Source organism: Sceloporus occidentalis, unplaced genomic scaffold, assembly GCF_023333645.1.
Source record: "Sceloporus occidentalis isolate IW3139 unplaced genomic scaffold, rSceOcc1.0.p SCAF_7, whole genome shotgun sequence".
Taxonomy (NCBI): domain Eukaryota; kingdom Metazoa; phylum Chordata; class Lepidosauria; order Squamata; family Phrynosomatidae; genus Sceloporus; species Sceloporus occidentalis.
In genome coordinates this window covers 47246901-47270623 of record NW_028316987.1, presented here as the reverse complement: position 1 = coordinate 47270623, position 23723 = coordinate 47246901, and the positions used below count along the sequence as shown (strand labels likewise).

Genomic DNA, 23723 nt, shown 5'->3' with positions numbered 1-23723 from the left:
AAAGTTTGGATTTATCAAAATAGTTAAAGATTTTTTGTACATTGACAGTGAACAGAATGGAGACTGCAATCAAGAGATAAGAAGAAGACTAGGAATGGGAAGGGCAGGGGTGAAAGCTAGAAAAAACCCTAAAGAGTAAAGATATACAGCTGAGTACGAAAGTTAGGATACTCCAAGTCATGGTATATCTCATCATGATGTATGGATCTGAGAGCTGAACACTGAATAAAGTGGATAAAAAGAAAATCACATCATTTGAGATGTTGTGCTGGAGAAGAGTGCTAAGGATACTGTGAACAGATCAAGCATGAAATATCCCTAGAAGCCAAGATGACTAAATTGAGGCTGTCATACTTTGGCCACATCATGAGAAGGCACATCTCATTAGAAGAGACAATGATGCTGGGAAAGGTTGAGGGTAGTAGAAAGAGGAAGACCACATGCCAGATGAATAGACTCAATTAAGGAGGAAGCAGGCATGAGCCTACAAAATGTAAGCAGAACAGTGGAAGACAGGGAGTCTTTGACATGTCTCATCTACAGGATTGCCATGAGTCAATGCCGACATTACATGGATAATCAAATAAGGTATGCATGTGAAGTATATCACATTTATATAGTTCAGGAGAATACTGATTCACAGTTTAACACAAGAAAACAACAAGGGAAAGTGAGTAGTATAAAAATACACAGTGACTTTTATTTATTTTATCTCTCCTCTTTCTCCCAGAACAGGATTCAAAAGCAGAGGGGAGAAAAAACGAGATAGGTGCATTGGTCCATAAGGAAAAAACACCAAATTCTGTAGTCAGCAACTTTTGGACTGTACATACGGGTGGCTCAACGTTGCCCCTTTGTGCTCCGAATGGAGGCCACAGCAACCACATGCTGTGGACTCCGGAAGGAGGGGGGGAAAGCCTTGAAAAGGGGCTTCTTTTTGCATCCCGGAAGGGGTGGCATAAACGCTGTGGTGCCACGTCATGATGCCCCTTCCACACAGTGCTGTTTGAGTACTGCGCCCAGTGTGTGTCATGGTGTGCGCTGTGTGGACAGGTGTGTGCCATAATGGTGGCCAGACGGCATGGTAAAGGCTTTGAGTGTGTGGACGCTCAGCCCTTACCGTGCATACAGGCTGGCACAAAGTGCCGGTCTGTACAGCCCCTATGTGAAGTTTTGTTTTTGTGGCTGGTGAAGCACCCCGTAGAAAAGCCTGTCCACTTTGTCTGAGGATATCTCAAGGGAAGTATTATGCATGTCACTACTCCACTGGTTGCATTTCCTGCAGTACCATGATGCAATATACCCCTGATGTAGTGAGGCAGTGTTTTGTGTGTGTGTGTATGCTCGCAATTCACCAACATCCCTATTCTGCTGTCTGAAATGCTGCCTTATGGGTATTGCTAATGTCTAAAAGCACATATTTAGCCCTCAGTGAAGTAACACATCTACTATCCATGACATCTGCTTGTATTTTATTGAAGAATTCCTGGATAGCCCTTCATCCTGAATACCATGTGCTTGAAAACAACAAGAGAAATCTACTGCATTTTTATCTTACTTGTGATCTGGCTGCCACTGTGAAAAATACAAATGAATGATGAGGAACTAGATATGGATTTGATCCAATCCACTGCAGCTCTTCACATATTCTTAGTCCACTGACTTTTTCATCCTTGGATAATCTATCCCAGTTCCTTTTCCAATTTTCTTCTCTCTAGAAGCTGAATTCAGAAATAAACACCTTGCTTTGTATAAAGAAAAAATAAATAATAGATCTGCTCTAAGAATGTTTAACATTGAATTTAGCTCAATGGTTGAAGACACCAGCAGTAATGATAAAGACTGACTAACAGAAGATTAATTAAGAAAGATAATGATATAAAATTTCTTCAGAATTCTAGGGAAGAGGTGTCTGCTGCTATCATACAGAATCTGCCTGACTGAAGAAAGGAGGACCAAGGAGCAAGCCTTCATCCTATCATTTCTATCAAATAATCCCATCATAAAATAAAAAGGTAGGCTGCCACTCAAGGGCACAATATTTGACAATGAGCAAACAGAAGCCCCATCAGCTATATTTAACCATTAATTGGTCTCTACTTCTGAAAGCTTCACTGCTGTGGCACTGTTACTCTACTACAGTTCAGTGTACCATGGCAAAGGGCCAGAGCAACAGCCTTTATGTCATGCCTTTTATAAATGAAAATAGTGGCACAGTAGTTAACAAGTAGGATTAGGGTCAAGGAAACCCAGGTTCAAATTTTTGCTCAGATATGTTAATCCATTTTTTGCATCTCACTTTTCTACGGGGTAATCAGAGCAGCTAACTAAAGATAGAGAAAGCACAATAAAATCTACATTTAACACACATACACACTGAAACACCACCAGATCAAAACAAAGGATTAAGCATAATGTTCTTTGGTTTACCTTGGGCCAATGACCATCTCTCAGCCTGCCTGATAAGGCTATTGTGAAAGATGAAATAAGGGAAACCTTGTATATCACTTTCAGCAGAAAGCCTCTCTCTACCCTTCTTTGTAGAAGGTATATTTGAAAGACAAGTGATCAACTGCAATCTTTAAGATGGCATACACAAATGCTATGGTTGGTTAATCCCAAAAAAGATTCAAAAACAGACTACTTAAAATATCCAGGTTATTTCTGTAATGAAGATTAGACAATCACAAGATGAGTTCTGTCTACTGCATGGGTTAGTCTATTTGTATTATCACTAGCAATCACTCAAGACTCACCCAACATTCATACAAAAACCTATGCTATGTCCCTCCCCCCTTTCAAGCTCAAAGGTTTCAGTGACATGGTGTAGGGCATCTAATTTGGTAACAGGCCACAAGATACATCTGGAAAGAGACAAAAGCCCAAAGCCCAGCAGTACTGGGAAATTAAAACACTGGGTCAGATTCAAACGGACTAGAAAGTCAAAGGTCAAAGCAGCATTAAATCATTAGTTCCCAGCTGCCACCAAGGCATGGTGTTGACCTTTCATTTTGCATGAAGTGGCCCATGCAATTTTCTGGTGGCAATCTGGCAGAATATTCTACCCAAACTGTACAATTTCCTATTATGGTATTATAATTTTTAAAAAGCAAATGCACCAAAATACCAAGAAGATTGCACTATAGTAGTTATTTAATCTTAAAACCACAACTAAAGTGTATTTTTAATTCTACATAATCTGTAGCTTAAAATTTTATAGCAGCCAGAGACACTATAAACTACAGTGGGCCCTTGTTATACGCTGGGGTTTGGTTCCAAGATCCCCTGTGGATAACAAAATCCGTGGACGCTCAAGTCCCATTAAATATAATGACATAGCAAAATGGTGTCCCTTATAAAAAATGGAAAATCGAGGTTTGATATTCAAAATTTATATATTTTTTTGAACATTTTCAAACCGTGGATGCTTGAATCCATGTATAAAAAATCTGTGTATAAGAAGGGCCGACTGTAATATGAGGAACTCTTCATTTTGGCTCTTCTTTCTAATGCAATAGGCAAAGTACAATAAATTTACCAAAACAGATAATAATAATAATAATAATAATAATAATAATTTGTATCCCGCTTCTCCAAAAAGATCAAAGTGGCTAACAGTAAAACATCCATAAAATACAATAAACATACAATAAACGTCTCATTGTCCATTGTATTCCAAAGCCTCCCAACCTTCTCAACCACAATAAAATACAATTAAATTATTAACAATTGTTAAAACAATTAGTAAAAGCAGGGCAAAGGCAGCGGGCAGTTGCTAAATAATTAGTCAAATTGACAGGGGGTTGTTGGAATGTTAAGCTGGGAAGACCTGCCGGAAAAGATATGTCTTGATTGCCTTTTTAAAGCTTTCAAGACTGGTGTTATATCCGATCTCCTCCGGCAGGCTATTCCATAATTTGGGAGCGGCTGAGGAAAAGGTTCTCTGAGTAACCAGAGCCAGCCTTATTAGAAGACCTCAGTGTGAGGGGTGGATTATATGGGAATAGGCGATCCCGTAAGTAACCTGGATCCAAGCCATGAAAGGCTTTAAAGGTTATAACCAACACCTTGTACTGTGCGCAGAAATTAATATAGTCTGAAATAAGATCAAAACAAGTTAGGATGAAATGCTGTGTTTAAAATGTTCTTTGGCCATGGTATACATGCCCTCCTTCTACTATAACATCATCATGTGTGTAACATTCTTTAATCTATCTCATGCCTGTCCTGTCAATCTCTGGTTCTACCTCCAGATAATTCTGTGATTATGGGAATTGTCCTACAATACATCTTGAGGGCATCAGGTTAGAAAGGGCTCACCTAGCTGGACTGTTGCAGTTCCCATTTAATAATTTAACCCCACCCTACATTTTGCAACTTTGATAATATTGCTATCAACAGACACAATTCTACTGGGCAGAATTTAAGATTTTTAAACGGAAAGATTTAAGAAGGACACCTTCTCTAGCAGGGAAAATAATCTTATACTGAAAGAACCCTTTTAAATCAAATCAAATTGCCAAGTTCTTCCCTAATACAGGCATTACTAGAATTTTGTTACACTGTGCATCTCAAAGACTCCCCCATTCAAGCAACTGAACTACATACTCTGGTGATTCCGTTCCCATTTTTACTCATTTGCAATAGCTCTCGCAAAACTGTGTCCTCCCAGTGTACTGGATTGCAACTCACATCATTTCCCCAGCTGCCACCAAACCGGGAAAAACTATTTTAGCAATAGTATATATCAGGTCTTAAAAGCCCTGAGTGGGAAACTGCAGCTCTCCAAATATTACTGGATTGCAATTCCCATAAACTTTTACCACTGTAGACAATGATGAAGAATGTTGAATGTTGCAACCCAACATCTGGGAGAGGCGGACTTTACCCACACATCCCTGGTGGCACAGTGGTTAAATGCCTGTACTGCAGCCATTCACTCAAAACCATAAGGTTGCGAGTTCAAGACCAGTAAAAAGGCTCAAGCTTGACTTGCATCCTTCTGAGGTCGCTAAAATGAGTACCCAGATTGTTGGGGGCAATTAGCTTACACTTTGTAAACCGCTTCGGGAGTGCTTAAGTGCACTGATAAGTGGTATAGAAATGATGTTTGTGATGTCTGATCAGTTGATTGTAATAAATCTACTACTGAGTTAAGTCTATTCTATTGTTTTGATTTGTTTTCCACATATCTCCCTGAACTGAGAACAAAGTAGCTTACAACACATTAAAAAAAAAGTATCCATAAAATCACTGTAACCTCCCTTGGAAGGAGTTCCACAATCTGGGAGCAGCTACCCTGACAGCCTTCTTTTATGTGTTTTATGTGTTCACCAAACAAGCCTCTGAAGGTGGCAAAACCAAAAGAAGGCCTCTTTCAAAGGCTTCATACCCTAGACAGACTTACATGGTAAAATATGGTCTTTCAGATGGCTTGGGCCCAAACTGTATTGCTTATAATTAGATATTACAACTTAGCCAGTATCAGTCACTGATTTTTTTTTTAAAAAAAGCTTTGTTTTTCTTCTGGCAGGCATTTGGTCAATTTCATATTTAGAGTTTCATCTACTCCTCTGTATAATGTTTTACATTGTTCTTTTAACTTTCATGTTTTCTGAGAGGTTTTCAAGTTCTTATAAAGTACCCTGAGCTTAGCTGCTGTTGTGGAAGGATTGGGTATAAATAAGTAAATGAATGACCATGTTTTAATTGACAGCCCCTTCAAACACAGACCTCTTGACACTGAAACCTGGTCATTTCTGCAATCATGGAACCACACCTTCTATTTGCAACCTCTACCATTCATGTTAATGACAAGAACTCTTAAAGCCTTATTTTTGATATACCTTTGACTATGTCCCAAGCAACTTTTTATGACTCATTTGAGATACCAGTAAAGTCAGTGCACTTCAACGCTAGCAAGAAAGTTAAAATTTTGTACACATATGGCTTGATGTACTAGAATTCAACTTGGATTACTCCATAACAAAATTCAGAATTTCCACCAGAAAGTGAGTTAACCACAACTGAAATAATATAGGACAGTGGGAATTCCTTTAATCTTCACATCTCAAAGTAAGAGGTATGAAAACAAATGAGAGGACAGAAGTAAAGATGGATTTGCACAATCCATTTACTAGAAGAGAGGTGGGCAAAGTGCAGGCTGCATGTGGCCCCAAGGGCTGTTTTGGTTACCCTCAAGGCTCAAGCAACATTTTTCTTTGCTCCAGAATGCCCCAAATACACTCTGTGCAGTTTAGAAACCATTTCCACCAGATTGCCTCTCCTTGGGTTGAACAGAATTTTTGCATTTTTTCCCTCAAACAAATGTTTTGTTTGCCTTGAAATGCTCCAAAATATCCCCTGGGGGCTGTAGGGTGAATTTCCACCAATTTTGTAGGCCCCTGGGCTAATTTAGGCCCAAGAGAGGGCTTTTTAAAACCTCAAAATATCATGAAAATTGCCACATACTCCTTAGACATGTTTTGGGAACCAAAAATATTTATTTATTGCATAAGCAGGTATGGTCCTTTAAAGTCTTCTGGAGGCTAATGTGGACAGTCACGTAGTCCTCCACAATTGCCTACCTCTGTACAAGAGTATAATGATAGCAGGTTTAATTGTTTATGACGGCAGGAATGTGGGCTTGAAACTTGGACTGTAATGCAGTTTACACATTTTCTAGATCAACCTTCTCAAACCAGGTCATTCTAGATCTATTTGACCATCATTCCCAATGACCACATTGGCTAGGAGTAACAGGGATTATAATCCACATGCAGAGGGTGCATTGTTAAGGGAAGGTTGGCCTAAATATGCACACATACAATTTAACTCTGGTAAAAGTAAATCTTAACACTCAGATAAGCATGAAAAAGAACTAATGTATTTAAATAAATTAATAAATCGCAAATTACCCCTTTAATTCAAGCAGCAGTACACTGCAGATTTGCAAAATCTGCAACTTTCACTGTCACAGATATAAAATGTCGAGGAAGCACATTGTATGCCAAATGAGATATTTGTATCACTAATAATACTGTAGAAGGGAACACATCTGAATTTAACAAGTCTGAGTTAGCACTCATCCTGACTGCACATATGAGGAGAGAACGAGAGAGAGAACGAATGAACGGGAATCTTCCAGACAGATGATTCACAACCCAAGAATGCCAACAGAATACATGTCTTCAGGGCCCAAACCACCAATAGTTCTCCTTAAGTCTATCAATTTGTTCTTTTTCTTTAAGAGGTGGGAGGGAATGTGCAAGACAGCTTGTGTATTTATAGAAGGCTAATTATCTTTTTAAATCTAATGTAAGCAGGATCAGAATTTGGAACAAAAAGCAAATACTAGTGAATGTAGGGTGTTCTTCACTGACTACTTGAAAGAAAAGCTGGTATCTCTTACTAAGTCCATTCAAGGGCTCTCCAAAAATGGTATTTGCATTCTAAACACTTCCTCTACCTGTGTATATGCAACTTTCTGCTTTAAATTATTGTAAGAGGCACAAGACCCATTGTAAAGAAATGTCAGGATAGCAAATTGCCCCTTACAAAAATTAGCTTCTTGTATTTTAACGCATGAAAACTTCACACACATTGCAAGATCCAACTGCTGAACATGCCTTGTCCAAAACAGCTGTCTATCAAAGCTCACATATGTACATTGTGTTCAGTCAGCAGACTGGCATGATTTGAGCCCAATATATGTTCAATTATTAATTAATAAATAATTAATAATACTAATATAGGCCACAGTAGTGTGGAAGGAGCCAGTCTGAAGAGGAGGTCAGCACATCAAAGCTCATCTCATGTAATTGATTCCTATTCCAAGACAGAACTGATAACCAGAGCAACTCTACAAGTTAATCTACAATCCTAGCGTAGAACAGAAAAGGCAAGTATCCATACACAAATTAACTAGATTAAAGCACACAGACATTGGTCAAAATCAGTATAATCTATTGCTTGGTTAATCCACGAATCTCACTTGCTGATTTTCTGGATGAACTGCTTGTAGTGTATAAAGGAACCATACTAAGTGAATGCTGCAGCCAACATAGATGGCTGGTTGGTCATCTGGGATGTAGCTGCTGAGTACGTGAGATTTCAGAAACACAATACGCCAAAAAGAAAAATATTTCTGAACTGAATTGTATTCTGTCATTCCCTTTGCACCTAGTTATTAAGAAAAACATTGGTTTTTTTAATCTACACCTTGTCTTAACTTTTAAGAAGATACTAACTGACCAATTACTGAGGTCAAATGACAAACCCATGAAATGTATGCAAGTTTTAACTAACTTGTCCAAATTCAGAATCGTTTAGGATCAATTCTTGGTAGAGACAGATGCAAGTAGATATGGCCAGTGGCCATTTCTCTTTCTGTGCTATTCCCTGTATAAAAATTAGAGCTCATTGATCTCTTCAGCCCACCCCCACCTCAACATTCACATGGATAGCACCATAGTGAACTGCATTTGACAACCACTGGTATTCATCATTGCCACTACTTTGTCTCAAAGGAAATGTAACTTCCCGGTTTTTATTCAGAGCACTGTTAAGATGGCAAACATTTAGATATGGAAACATGTACAAGATACAGAGGTGAAATCGCAGCACCATTATTTCACAGTTTCGGTTTAATATATATATATATATATATATATATATATATATATATTGTTGGATAACTTAACATTTAATTCTCCTTGGCATTGGTGGAAGAGCAATAAGAGGCAATTTTAAAAGCTAGCTAAAAATTAAAAGAAGTCAACCCATCACAAAACTTACAATTAATGTACATTAAAAAGGCACCATTTGAGTTAGATTATTCAAGTCAACCCATTCTTAAATTTCAAAGTACATAAACTCTCTTAATCTAGGAGCACCCACATTCCAAAATGTACAGTTTCACAAGGTTTTCCCCCTTTCAACATAACCACAAAAACCTGTATATGTTTCTGACCTTAAAAGAATGGCTAGAACCCAAATCCATACCACCACCTACTTCAGAGTGTATGGTCCTTCTTTTCGTTAACCCAAATGATACCAAAACCTCTGTGTTTTCTACTGATAGCACTTTATATTACAGAAAATATACAAGGCTTTTTCTGTGGATAACAATGCTTAAAGCTTATGCTTATAAGACAAGGAAAAGAGCTTGGCCATCTTAAAGCTTCCAGAAACAACAGCATGCCATTAAAAGGTACTCATTTTAAAATTCTACTAGATTGGCCATATATAAAAACAAGATTCTCTTTTAGGGAATCAAGCTATGCTGGTGGGCAACTCTGCAAATAAAAATCCCCCTCTTTACACACCCCATCAACTTCTTCCACAAAGTTGTGTTATTGTTGCATGCTGCCTCCTCCCTGGCACCTGAAGTCCAGCACAAGTGGTGCTCCAGATGCACCAAGCCCTTTGTGCCCCAGATGGACCAAGTTACAGACTGTCTTTTTACACAGAAAATAGTTTACAGTAGGAGACGTAAATGTGTGGCTTTCCAGATGTTCTTGGCCCACAACTCTCTTTATCTGTTACTATGGATTATGCTGGCTGGAGCTGCTGAAAGCGGTAATGCTCAAAAACATCTAAAGTGCTGTACATTCCCTTTACGTTTTTTTGTGATGGCAAACATCATTTATACACCAAACTTCTGAAAGAGTTCCAGTGGCAATACATGTGACATGTTCTCTCTTACAATTCAATCAACTTTCCTTTTGAGGTAAGCTCTGTATTAAGTAATTCAGCCTTACATACAAAAAAAGGAGGTATTCCTATAGCATGTTTGCAGTTAGCAAGAAGATATTGTCTAATCTCTGAGATGAAGAAAAGCCGAAATACAACACAGGGTGATCAATATGGGAGTGCCACTGCAGTGACACTTCCCTGTTACTGTATCTCACTTTTTTCTAGATACATATGTATTTCTAAATTGCTATTGCTGTGTTCCTTCAGGTCATTTCCAATTTATGACGATCCTATCATGGGGCTTTCTTGGCAAGATTTGTTCAGGGGTTGCCTTTGCCTTCCTCTGAGGGCTGGCAGACTTTGACTTTCCCAAAAGTCACCCATGACTAAGCGAAGTTTCAAGCTCTGGTTTCCAGAATCATAGTCCAACACTCAAGCCATTATGCCATGCTGGCTCAGTTCTAAACACAGTACTCAACTGAAGTTTTAATTTACCGTAATGCTAGAAATTGTGACTGAATTTCATTTGGATTGCAAAGTTTTTGCTGAGGGTGCAGTACCCTCATTTAGTGCCTCCTGCAGTCAGTCACACCCTGATAGGTTTTCAAAGTGTACTTGTGGCCTTCAATCTCACAAATTTGAAAAGGGTAAAAATAAATGGGGGGAAAACTAAAAAAAAGGATACGTTCCCTCATAGTCTATCATCAGAGGGGAAAAATCACTCTTATTTCACAGTGACAGTTAGGTTCACAAAGGAGAGATGTTACTCCAGGCAAAGAACAGCTTGCAAAACAAGATGGAAGCATCTAGTGGAAGAATCACTCCACAATGCAACTGTATTGCAAGCTGCCTTGGTAACCTGTCTGAAGGATGAGCCATGTATCTAAATAATAAATAAGGTGAGCACAAGGGAGGAAATTAGTAGGGGCAACCAAGAGTGCTTAAAAGAGGATATTGCAGAGCTAAAAAAAGCTTCAGAAAAGGGAAACTTGTATGATCACGAAATTGAAGAAAATACCTTATGAGGAAAAGTTGCAACACTTGGGCTGTTTGCCTTAGAAAAAAAGGAGATAAAGATGTATGGACTTACAAAGTGTTGGTGTGGGGGGGGGGGGGAGAGTATATAAGGAAAAGCTTTTCTCATTCATACACAATATTAGAACCTGGGATTGTCCACTGAAGCTGAATGGTGGAAGTTTCAGGACAAATACAAAGAACAACTCCTTTACTTTGTGCATACTTAAAATGTGGAATTCACTGCCACGAGATATAATTATGGCTGACAGCTTGGATGGCTTTAAAGGGGGACTGGATAAATTCATGGGGAATGGTGCCATCAGTGGCTACTAGTCAGGTCAGATGTTACCTCCAGTGTTGTTAGCAGTATGCCTTTGCATATCGGTTGCAGGGAACATGAGACGGAGGGTGCAACTGGACTCGTGTTTCACTGATATGCTTTCCATAGGGAACTGTATGGCACCGTGTGAAGAGAATGCAGGACTAGAAAGGCTCTTACGTTATACAGAAACTAGGGTTTGACATAAACATGAAAAATGGGTAATAAGAGCTATCTGGCAAGACCCTTATTCTAAAACCTGTTTCAGATGTCATCTATGTAAAAAAGACACCCCTCTTCAATTGCAAATTTAAATTCCATTTTTTGAAACTGCTGAAACAATTTTGAGCCCAAGGGAAATATTTCCCTCTCTCATTTTATAGATACCTTTTTATTAGCTGTGTTTTGATGTGACCATTTGGGGTCACTTCTTATGATAATTGGCACCATGAAGTCTGTTGTTCAAACTTTTTCCAAAGCTACTAACCTCTTTGAGGTAAATGATTACTCTTCTGCTTGATTATAACATGCTGTTTAAGACAGCAATGAACAGATCTTTATGTTTTTTAACACAAACCAAACTTAAGCAGCTAGTACAAACATCCATTACCTACATCAAAATGCAAAAATAAAAAGGCACAAGTTATTGCTATCAGTATTTCCAAAAGTATGTGTGTATACCCCTTATACACCATTTTCACCTTCCTCACAATTCTTGCGCATCAAATCCAAATCAGAAAACCATACAGAGCAATGTATACTTGATGCATTGAGGCCCCACACATCTTTCAGATACTTAACATCATTTTCTTGTAAATATCTTCAAAACATGGATCAGCTATCTTTGAGATGATGCTCTCTTCTGTATTGATTAAAACTGACAAATCTGCACCAAAAAACCTTTGGAACACACTCCAAAGACCATGTCTGCACTCTAAGAAAGCTAAGCTGTAAGACACCACAGAAGAACCTAGTTTTAAAGTAAGCGTTCTTTTCTCTCCCCATCCCTCTCTTTTTAAGTTCTCATTCAAATTTCCCCCATCAATCTGAAAACAACCTTGAGATATATATGTTTTGCCATTGTCTTAAATGTATCTCTCTTCGTTCAAGGATACCTATTTGGTACCCACTTCATAATATGAAAATACATCAAAAATGCAAACGCCGAGAGTACAGTCATGTCTCATAAACAGAGAGGGAAGCCCTGTCAGACTAACCATATGAAATGCTACCTAAGAGAAAGTGGCAGGACAACAAAAGATAACAGAAAACAGGAAAAAAGTATAAGACCAAAGGTGTTAATTGCACCCCAAAAGCCAACTAAAAATAATAATTTAGTTCATTATTGAAAAACATTTTAGCTCTTATAGCTACAGTTGTTGGTGGCTGGATGAATGTACATCTGGGATCTTCATACCCACTGCAGTTTGGTTCCAGGGACCCTCCTCAGTGGATACCAAACTCTCCGAATGCTCATATCTGTAGTAAAATGGTGTCCCTTATATATAATGGCAAAACCTGGATTTGCTTTTTGGATTTTTAAAAGAAGATTTTTCAAACCATGGATAGTTAAATCTGTGGATGGAGTGTATTTTTAAAGTAAAATTTTAGTTTAAAATATTTTTGAAGACTTGTTTCAAATTATTTGGGACTGCTTTTGATGGAGTTTGGTGGCACTTTTTCATAAAGAGGTGCCTCTTTATTGCAGTCTTTCTCAATAATATTTGATGCCCACATTACCATTCTTTGGTATTTACAATCATGTCTCAAAACCAAACACACACACACAAACCAGAATGTATTTCAGGTGCATTTGTGCAACAAGACGAAGCTTGCTTCCTTTCCCTATTGTTGTTTGAGTGAAACATTCTTGAAGCATTCCTAGTTTTGACTAATACCTCTCACAGTTATCCCAGGTAAGCAAAGACCATTAGGAGAAGTCAACACTGTTTTAAATTAATTCATGCGGCAGCTGTCATCATGTGGTCCACCATATAATTACTGGGATTCTCCCACACCAACTGTGCAACTTATTCCTATAGCATGTTTGCAGTCAGCAGCAAGCAGATATTGTCTAATCCATGAGATGAGCATCTAACCATGAAATGGCCACCATACAGTAGTTGTGATGGGAGGACTGGCCCTATATGGTCTGTTTGAACAAACGAGGCAGAAAAACAGTGTCGAACAGAGGCAGCTTTTCACTACTAGAAATAGTTTCTCCTGTGGTTAAGGGTTTCATCAACTTTGCTCTTACCTACTGCACAGCATAGGCTCTATGGTTCCAGATGGTTACCTCAGGGGTGAAACAGACCGCCTCAAATGACTTGAAGCTGCCCCTGACAAAGCCGGATTGGGGCTGTGGAAACCACATGCTGCACCCCCAATCCATCTTTTTGCCAGCCAAAAAAGAAGTGGCCAACGGACGCTCCTTTTTGCGCTGGCAAAAAGCCAGTTTTTCGGTCCTGCTGCAGCCAGAAGCCAGCTCTAAGGTGCTCCAGCAGCATGCAGTATGTAAATGCCCTGCTGCCGGAGTGTCCTGAAACCTGCCCACACGTGGGCAGCCAGGCAGCATGAAGCTGGCCTCCGGGTATCTTGGGGGCGGGCATTGTATAAATGCCGCGATCTCAAGCCGCCCAGAAGGCAGCACGAAGGGATAGTCTATTTCACCCCTCAGTCTTCAGGGTCAGTGGGTGTTGGTGGAGTAAGTGGTTGGGGGAACAAAGGAGGCAGGAAAAGAATGCCTTGACTTTGTACAAGCAGAAGGGCAAAGCTGCCACTGAATACAATCCACAGTATCCCTTAGGACAGCTACCCTTAAATTAATAGATGAACCCCATGCTACGTTAATGTGCCCCTCAATATATAAAACACAAGTCCAGTCAGTCACTCTTTTAAGAAGACAACCTTATGAAGCCCTCCCCCCCCCCCCCATAATCCATAAGTAATTCCAACCATGGTTAACCACTAGGTTTCCATGTGTAAAGCTGGTGCCAAAAAACAAAACAAAACTGAATTTTAATGAAACTGAAGTGACAAACTTTCCAGTCACATATTCCTGTTCTATTACAAAAGAAATATTTATTAATTACCATAGATATCATGTACACACACTGAACATTCAAAAATGTGACCTTTTTTTTAAGCAACATATTTAAGGTATGGCGCATAGGATGTTTTTACAAAGGCAGAAGACGTTGGAAAAAGCAAAGAATATTTTATGAATGAACATATAACCTCACACTAAGGTTTAATTGCAACAGCTTCCACAAGATAGATACATCCACACTGCAGCCATGGAAGAAAGTATTTCCAGTTTTTTACAGAACCTTTTTAAAAGATAGCCAGTTTACTGTAACTGAACAGTACAGAAAATATTTGCAGTGGAGCACAAGAGTATTACTGACAGTCAACTAAATACTCTTTCCCTTTTACACACACAAGCACAATTCCTTTTTTCATTCTTAATTTTGATTTAGAGTCTCCAAATATCCTTCAGCTGTTCACAAACAGGCGAGTGTATTTGTCAAACACTAGAAAGCTCAGTGGGAGAGCCAAGTGCTAATGAGGAGATTTTTGCATTTCCTCAAACCCTTCCTGAAAAGCCATTCTAAACATTCCTTTTATTTGCAAAAGGCAGCAGCCCCCTTTCCCCCCCCTAAATAACCACACAGAAAAACAAAGGTTACCAGTTTCTTGGCATGAATAATGCTTGACTACTGTAATGATCTGCTGAGAAACAGTGGGGAAAAAGAATTTTTAGTTTGGTTTTGTTGACTAAATAGAGTATTTATACAGCACCCATCAAGGGAATCCTTCACCCATTCAGCCCTCAGACATGGATCTTATCTCAAAACTAGCCAGGACCAACTAAGAACTTCAGCATGGAGAGCAAGCTATCTTTTTTAACAATGAAACTGATGGAAAATTCCACTGTGCCTCCATGCAAACCACCAAGAGGAATGTCGGCTCACAAGTTGATCTTCCAGTCCATGCAGCAGAAACTGGGTGTTATTCTTTGGCATCAGAATCCCCAGAAAACGAGAATAACCTTTTAAACTATAGATTTATGTCAAATATTGTCCTTTTTGGGGAGCCTTAAAAGGAATTTTGAAAAACTGAAAGCTCCAATTTCCTCCTGGCTTTTATTTACATATTAATCAATGTCCTTCTTAGTCTACAGTTTTACATGCAATTTTAAAGCAGCAAAACATAATGGCAATAATCAGCCCATCAATTCTGCCTTGATATAAAATCCCTTGTCTTCTTAGGTTTCCATTCTGTTCCAGTTATTCCTTCTTCATCTCTCTGAATGAGAAGCTACGCTACTAACAAATATTCTCCAGAATTCAAAATTAAGGGTAAATGTTCATGCTTTTTGGCCCAAACACTCATTTTCAGAAGAGCACAATTCTATACAAATTACAGTTCTCTAGCATACTTATCTGTTACTTTTGAACTACAACTCCCATGATTCTTCAATCAGCATAGCCACTTTCGGTTTACTGGCTGTATTGGTTGGGGAATTTGGGGAGTTGGTGTAGTGGTTTCAGCATTGAACCATGACTCTGAAGACCAGGGTTTGAAGCTCCTCTCAGCCATGGAAACCCATTGGGTGAATTTGGGCAAGCCACTCTCTCTCAGTCACAGCAAAGATAAACCTCTTTGGAACAAATCTTGCCCCCCACCCAAAAAACCATGACAGAATCACTTTAGGGTTGCTCTAAATTGGAATCCACTTAAAGGAACCCAACAACGATTTTTTAAAAATGCAACATTCCCAAGCTCTGGTATCTTCCTTTTACAAAGCGAAACATAATTTCTTTCACTCAGCAGCATAAAAAGCTTCCTCAAGCATTTGTCTGTGCATCCTATTTGTGGGATTCCCCCCCCCCCCAAACCTTCAGGAACAAGAGCCCAAATAGTTTACCTTATCCATTCATCTTTTCAGAAAGATGTTGTGAGCATTAACTATATTAAAGAGACAACCAACCCAATATCCTTCCCCTTTTAGGAAGCACTGCCAGAACTATCAACTCATTCACTTCCTTGTTGTTTTTCTCCCCACGCTATTTCTACTCTATTAACACAGTGGTTATTTTTCCATTGTTTTTCCTTTCTCAGAGTAATTCAGTGGCAAAAATATTTCAGACCATTAGAAATACTGAGTAACAACTATGGGCAGGTGATTTAGTTTTTGGTTTTAAAAAATGGTAATAAAAAACACAGAGAAAGGGGGGGGGGATCCTATAAGGTCCATTTTCCCTTTAAACTAAAGGTAAATTCCAGAAGCTCTAAGTCCGGCATCAATACACAAAAGAGAGAGAGGGGACTGAAGTTTTCTTCAAGCCACATCGTCTGAACCTGAAAGCCTTTGTCTATTTATCTCACGCGTGAGACTTGGCTGTTACAACACACTGGAGCAAAATGTTCCACATGTTCGCGGAGACATTTGTGCCTTGAGTTGTACAATTCAGCTATGGTTCAAATTAGGTCCTGATAAACATTTAGAAAGAGAATAAGTAGAAATTGAAAAATACACAGTCACACACACACACACATATATATATATACATAAAAATATTCTGATTATTCCCGTGTTATGTGCAAAAAGATGGGTCTTGCAGCATGCCTGAAACAAAAAAACAGAGCCATCAAGCAGGGTGGCAAATATAGCTATATCTATCCAGCGTTATGCCACTTAATTCAAGGGAAGAAAGGAGGTTAAATGCTTCCTAAGAGATTAGCATCCTATCAAGTCTCAGATGATGTTTCTGTAATGTTGGGGAACACCATGAAGACAGTAGTTAGAAGGGCATACAGCAAGGAGGGAAAAGGTCTCCAAACTCAGGTTTGGGGCTGCAATATTCACTTTAAAATTTATTTCAGTGTGCTATCCCCTGCCGCAAAGAAACAGAGCGGGTGGATGGTCCCCTTTCTCAAAAGAATGGCCAACTGCAATATATAGCATTGATGTGCCGCATCCCTTCCCCCTCTGCTATGTGTTGTTTTTAACACTCCCGACCATCCTCACATCCCTGCAGCACATGCGAAAAGAAAGAAGAAAAGGGGGAGAAAATCCTGCTCCTTTGCAGAGTGCTATGGAGATTTCCGCCAGTTAAGCATGGACAGCTCCACGTGAACAAAGCATGGAAGAAAGAGAGAACTAAGTGGTGGAACCAGGAAGGGCGGCAAAGGAGAGGAATGAAAGGGGGGGGGGAGTTGTTTGAAAAGGGACTTAAAGGGGCCAGATGTCCTTGCCAATGAAGGAGGGCCACCCCGGGAAATGGTGGGGTGAAGGGGGCAGCAGGAACATGACAGCTCTGCAGAAAATAAATGGATCTCTGCCACTTTCAAAAGGCAGATAACAACATTCGCCAGACCTAAAGGATTCTTATAGGGAAGAAACAAAGTTATGGAACTTTATGGCTAGGGTGCTAACCCACCTTGAATCCCGTTGTGGGAGAAAGGTGGGATATCAATCCTCAAAATAAATAAATGAATAAATATCCCACTTTATACGTGACACATCGGCAGCGGCACAGCACTGGCATTTAAACCTTTATGCACAAGTAGTAAAGTAGTAGCAATATTGAAAGCCCATGACAGAAGCATCTTTTAACCACCTTCCCAAGGTCATAATAGAGAAATGGTACAGGTATCATCCTCAAAACTACACCCTGGAACTAAACCTGGCTTTATCAGCTACATGTCTGGAACAGAATCATAGAGTTGGAAGAGACTACAAGGGCCATCCAGTCCAACCCCATTCTGCCATGCAGGAACTCTCAATCAAAGCATCCCCATTGACAGATGGCCATCCAGCCTCTGTTTAAAGCCTCCAAGGAAGGAGACTCTACTGTTTGTTCCACTGTCGAACAGCCCTTACTGTCAGGAAGCTCCTCCTAATGTTGAGGTGGAATCTCTTTTCCCATAACTTGCATCCATTGTTCCAGGTCCTGTTCTCTGGAGCAGCAGAAAACAAGCTTGCTCCCTCCTCAATAGGACATCCTTTCAAATATTTAAACAGGGCTATCATATCACCTCTTAACCTTCTCTTCTCCAGGCTAAACATCCCCAGCTCCCTCAACCAGATTCCTGTTTCTCTCCACTTGAAGGTGGGACAAAATGTGTTCGCTACTAACAAAGGGCCAAGATGGGACCATCCCTTGGCTATTATGCCTTGCCCCTTAAATCCAGACTCTTCAATCCCCTCAAAAAGCCCAAGGCGGCCCCACAAAAAGGAAGCAGCCCTGAGTTTAGGTGAAGCGGAGCCAAGAAGGAGATTTGTGGCTACCTGAAAAGGCTAAAAAAGTTCAAAATGTGTTATAACTGTTTGAGGCAGAGAGAAACGCACCAGAAGACCACCATCACCACACAGGCAGTTATGGCCGCTGAGGGCTCCTGAGGGGGTCTCAAGCCCCATGTGCTCCAAGCCTTCATTTCTCTCAAACCTGGAGAGACCACATGTTCCCCCCCCTTTCATTCAACAAGGCACCTCAAAATACTGTGTGTGGGCGGACTATTACCTAAGACTGTGGACCCCCAACACCTCAGAGTACCCCTTAATGGTGGGGACTGGCCCCCAAGCCCAGGGTGACCAGTCATCCTCCTTTTCCAGGACGTGTCCTACATTTCAGCCTTCTGCCTTGCAGGAGGAATTCTCGCGGACAGAAAGATGAACTGTAGGACCGGTCCTGGGAAAGGAGGACAGGAGGACGCCTGGTCACTCTGGGCTTGAGAACAAGTGAACCACATCAAAAGGTACACTCCTCAGGGATGGACACATAAAGGTAAACACAGGGTCCTTGGTCCTGCTCTAAATGGAGGGTATTTTGAAGGTCCTCCTGGACAAAAGGATGAAATGTAGGACAGGCCCTGGGAAAGCAGGACGTCTGGTTACTCTGAGGTATAGACAAATAAATGTAAAGGCATGCTCTAAATGGAGGATATTTTTAACTTCCTCCTGGATAGAAGGAGGCATTGTAGGGCAGGTCCTGGGAAGAGGAGGACCAGCTCTGGCTACTCTGAGGTAAAAAGACATAAAGGTAAATGGATGCAAGTCTAGTCTAAACAGAGGGATATTTGGGACAGAAGGATGACTTGTAGGGCAGGTGCTGGAAAAAGGAGGACACCTGGATACTGAGGTAAAAAGATGTAAAGGCATGCTCTAAATGGAGTTTATTTTGAAATCCCTCCTGGACAGAAGGAGGAACTGTAAAGTAGGTCCTGGAAAAAAGAGGATTACTCTGAGGTAAAAACATGTGAATGCATGCTCTAAATGGAGGCAAATGGAGGATATTTTGATTTTCTCCTGGATGAATTGTAGGGCAGGTCCTGGGGAAAGGAGGACACCTGGTTACCCTGAGGTAGAAACATATACATGTCAATGCATGCTTTAAATGGAGACTATTTTGAAACCCTGCCTGGACAGAAGGATTACATGTAGGACAGGTCCTGGGAAAAGGAGGACGCCTGGATACTCTTGAGTAAAACCATGTAAAGGCATGCTCTAAATGGAGGGCATTTTGAAACTCCTCCTGGTCAGAAGGATGGAAGGCAGGGCAGGAGCCGGGAAAGAGGTAAACATATATAAAGGTAGAAGCAACTGCCTGCTGGGTCCCAAAGTGCCTTTGCATGGATGTGCTTTGAAGCCAGTGTCCTCCTTTCCAAAGGACCTGTCCTCCAGCTGCTCATCCTTTATTCCAGGAGGGGTTTCTCCTTCTGCAGAGCCCGCTTTCCTTCCAGAGGCGACTGACCTCGTCGTCGTGCTGCTGGCAGTAGCTGACCCTGTCCGGGAAGGCGGCCAGGAGGTTGTAAGGCGCGGAGCCGACGGCGACGGCGGAGGAAGAGGAGGCCGACGAGGAGGAGGCAGCGGCGGCGGCGGCCGAGGAGTAGGGCTGCTGCCCGAGGGCCGAGCCGGAGGCTGGAGGCGGGGGCGGCGGCTGGTTCTGGCCCTGCTTCTGGGGGCTGATGCCCGGCCCGTAGCGCTCGATGAAGTGGTCCTTGGTGAGGCGGACCCTCTGGTGGGCGCGGACGCAGTTGTCGCAGAGGTGCTCCTGGCAGTCCAGGCAGCGGGAGCTGGCCGCGTTGCCTTCGTCGCAGGAGCTGCAGCGGGGCTCGCCTTGGCGGCTGTGGGGCCGACGGAGCAGCAGCGAGCCCCCGCCGCCGCCTCCGCTTCCCCCCGACGGCGCCGCCGAGCCTGGCGAGGAGCCTCCCCCCGGCTGGCTGGGCTGCTGCTGCTGCTGCTGCCGGGGGTGAGGGGGGTGGTGGTGCCGGTTGTTGGTGCTGGCGTTGCTGCTTCCGACGACCGAGGCCCCGGCGGGCGGCCTCCCGTTGTTCTGCTGGTGCTCCTCGGCGGCCGCGGCGGCGACCACGACGTCGAGCAAGTTGCTGAGGAGGAAGTTGGAGGAAGGCAGGGCGTCCATGCCCGACGGCTCCGAGATCACCACCTTCTGGTCGCAGACGGGGCAGCGCAGCTTCAGGGCGGCCTCCCCCGAGGACGAGGAGGAGGAGGGCGGAGGCGGGTGCTGCTGCTGCTGCTGCTGCTGCTGCAGGGCCCGCTGGGACTCGAGGCACTGGCGGCAGAAGGCGTGCAGGCAAGGCAGCACCAGCAGCCGCCGCGAGGAGGAAGAGCAGGAGGAGGCCGAGGAGGAGGAGGAGGAGGAGGAGGAGGAGCTGGAGGTCTGCGAGGAGGAAGACGAGGAGTTGGAGGACGAGGAAGCCGGCGCCGGAGGGGAGCCGCACATCTCCTTGCACAGCGGGCAGATCTGGAAGTCCGGCTCCGGGAAGGAGGCCATGGGCAGAACGAGGGGGAGAGCCGCTATCGGGGCCAACGACGCCCCCCTTGCCAGGCTCCGCTGGGGGGCATCAAGGGGGCGCCGAAGGGGCAGAGCCCGGGCCCTTGGAGCCCAGCGTCTCCTGGATTGCTTCCCTTCCTCTTTCTTTCTTTCTTTCTTCCTCCCACCGCCGGCTTTCCTACACCTTCATCAGGAGGGCGCTGTGGGGGGCGCAGAGGGAAAGGACCCCGGTCCTTTGGAGCATATGGTCTCTGCCTTTCCTTTTTTTTTCTTTCTCCTTCCTTCTTTCCTTCCTTCCTTCCCCCCCAACCGCCGGCTTTCTTACACCTCCGTCAATAGGGCGCTGTGGGGGGCGCAGGGGGGAAGACCAAGGCCCCAAGAGTCTCCTTCTTTCCTTCCTTCCCCTGCTCCTCCGGGGGCCCCTTCCTCCTCCTCCTCCCCTCCGCCGCCCTTGGCTTCCTCCTTCCTCTCAGCGCCCTTGGAGCAACGTGGCTGTGGGCGTCGGGGCTCCCTCCTTGGGCGGCGGAAAGACCATCGGCGTCGGGGTTTCCTGGGTCAGACAGAGGCGGAAAAAGGGGTTCTTCCTCAGTGGGGGGGAAGCCCCCGGGACACTCGACTCTGGGGGGAAGCGGGGAGGGGAAAGGGCTACTGGAGATGCGGGGAGGGGGGTTGGGCTCGCTTCTTTCCTCCGAGGAAGGGGTTCCTTGGGGGGTTTAGGTCTCCTTCCTGGGGGGCTGCTCCTTCTCCTGCTCCCGGAGGCTCCGGCGGGCGAGCGGCGTCGCAAGGCGGGCTCCACCGGCACCTACCCGGGCCCCTGGCCGGCTCTTCCTCCGCATGGCTGGGCAGGAGGAGCAACTAGAGATGGCGATCCCTTCTGGGCAGGAGAAGGAGGGAGAGAGGAAGAAGAGGAGGGGTTTGGGCGCGCCAGAGAATGAATGAATGAATGAGGGAAAGAATGAATGAATGAACGAATGGCGGAAAAGCCCAGTCTTACACTGGAAAGAGGTGGAGGTCGGGGGAGGGATCCGCTCCTTTCCCAACAGATTCCCCACCAAGAAGGGAGGGATCCACACGACTTCCTTATCCCGGGATTGCCTCCCCGGGGCCTCCACCCCCTTCTCTCTTTCCCAGGGGCATCCTTGAACCGGCGCAACAACACATTCGCTCCTTGCCGGCCGGCTTGAATTATTCATGGAGAGGAGGATTGTCTTTCCCTCGAAGGGAGGAGGAGGAGGGGGATCCGCCGGGATCCACCCGCTTCCTCTCAGCGGAGCCCCTCGGGATCACGTTTCCTTTGTCGTTTGGACCCTGCGCTGGGCTGCCTGGGAGGGAAGGAAGAGAGGGCTGGGTTTTTTGTGGGGATAAAACCAGGAGAGGAAAAGCCTAAAGGTTATGAAAATAAGCGCAGGAGGGAAGGTGAAATTACAGCGACTCCGCATTGGGTTCCAGCACAATCCGACACAAATCCTTGGGTGGCTTTTTTTTTTTGGGGGGGGGGGGGTCTTGGTTTTTAAATTTGCCCCACACCCGCTTCCTCTCCTCCCTTGGATTTAGCAGAGCATTCTCTAAAGGACTCCACTTCGAGAGCTGGGCTTCTGAGACTGCATCCGCACGGTGGAATAACGCGGTTTGGAATCGCTTTTGTCTCTGCCCAACAAACGACCAAGTCCAGAATTCCTGGCGCCAAGGCAGTTAAAGAGAAGAAGCGGCTTCCTCTTGGGGGAGTCTTGGGGGCATGTGTTAGAAAGGAAAGCCCCCAGGAAACATTGGTCCAAAACACACTGCGGAAATCATCCGGTTTGAGACCGCTTGAAATGCCCTTGGCTCAGGGCTAGGGAGTCTTGGGAATTGTAGTGTATTGTGGCCTCAGAGCTTTCTGACAGAGGCCAAACGTCTCACAAAACCACTTCCCAGGATTCCCTTGCACTGAGGCAGGGCAGTTAAAGCGGTCTCAAACTGGATTATTTCTGCAGTGTGTTTTGCATTTCTGAGGCGACTCGACGAAAGGCGGGGAGAAAAGGGACCATCTATGAAAGGAATGGGCTTTTTATTTTTAAATGGAGAGGGAAGATTGGAGCTTTCGCGCTCATTTTGGGCATTTCGCTTCCCCTTGAAACGAATTTATTATTATTATTACTATCATTATTTATTTGTATCCCGCTCTTTCCCTAAAACTGGGTCTCAGGGCGGCTAACCCACAAATAATCCCTAATTCGTTGAAATTAGGAGGAATAGTTTTGTTTTGTTGTGTGCCTCCAAGTCATTTCCAATTTAAAGTGACCCTATGACCGTTTCTTCAAAAAGGGTTTGCCATTGCTTTCTCTCTGAGGCTGAGAGAGTGTGACTTGCCCCAAAGCCACCCAGTGGGTTTCCATGGCTGAGGTGAGATTTGAACCCTGGTCTCCAGAATCATAATCCAACACTGAAACCTCTGCACCACATTGGGAGGCATCCACATTGGAGAAATAAGCTGGTTTGGCACCGCTTTAACTGTATTTCTGGCTCTGCTATGGAATTCTGGGAGTTGGAGTTTGTTGTGGGCCCGGAGCAGAGCCTACAGGGCCTGGTTATGGTTTGGTGGTCACCCATCCAAACACTAACCAGGACTGACCCTGCTTAGCTTCCAAATTAGATGGCTTTTGGTGTCTGTCAGGTATTTAGGTGAAGTAAAATTTAAGAACAATACAGTAGTGAAAATAAATAAGAAAAACTATTAGATTTAATGGGGGGGCAAGCAGTCCTGTGGAAGCTGACTTAGGTCCACAACACACTGCAGAAATAATCCAGTTTGAGACTGCTTTAACTGCCCTGGCTCAATGCTAGGGAATTCTGGGAACTGTAGTTTCGTGAGACATTCAGTCTTCTCTGTTGGGATTTGCTTTCATTTGCAA

General features: G+C 43.3%; 1 protein-coding gene across 3 annotated transcripts in view; it reads right to left on the bottom strand.

Moving 5' to 3' along the window:
- Nucleotides 1-20832, bottom strand: part of LOC149309700 (E3 ubiquitin-protein ligase TRIM71-like) — a 57676-nt gene extending 36844 nt beyond the window's left edge. The window contains exons 1-2 of one of the 3 annotated variants that reach the window (XM_089531313.1): nucleotides 19965-20832; nucleotides 19792-19856 (exon numbers count right to left, since the gene is read on the bottom strand). In XM_089531313.1, coding sequence (XP_089387439.1) covers nucleotides 19792-19856; nucleotides 19965-20832 — 933 coding nt within the window. Of the gene's footprint in view, nucleotides 1-19791 lie in introns of all 3 variants that reach the window. The other 2 variants (XM_089531312.1, XM_089531311.1) reach the window with 2 other exon arrangements.
- Between the last annotated feature and the right edge of the window lie 2891 nt (nucleotides 20833-23723).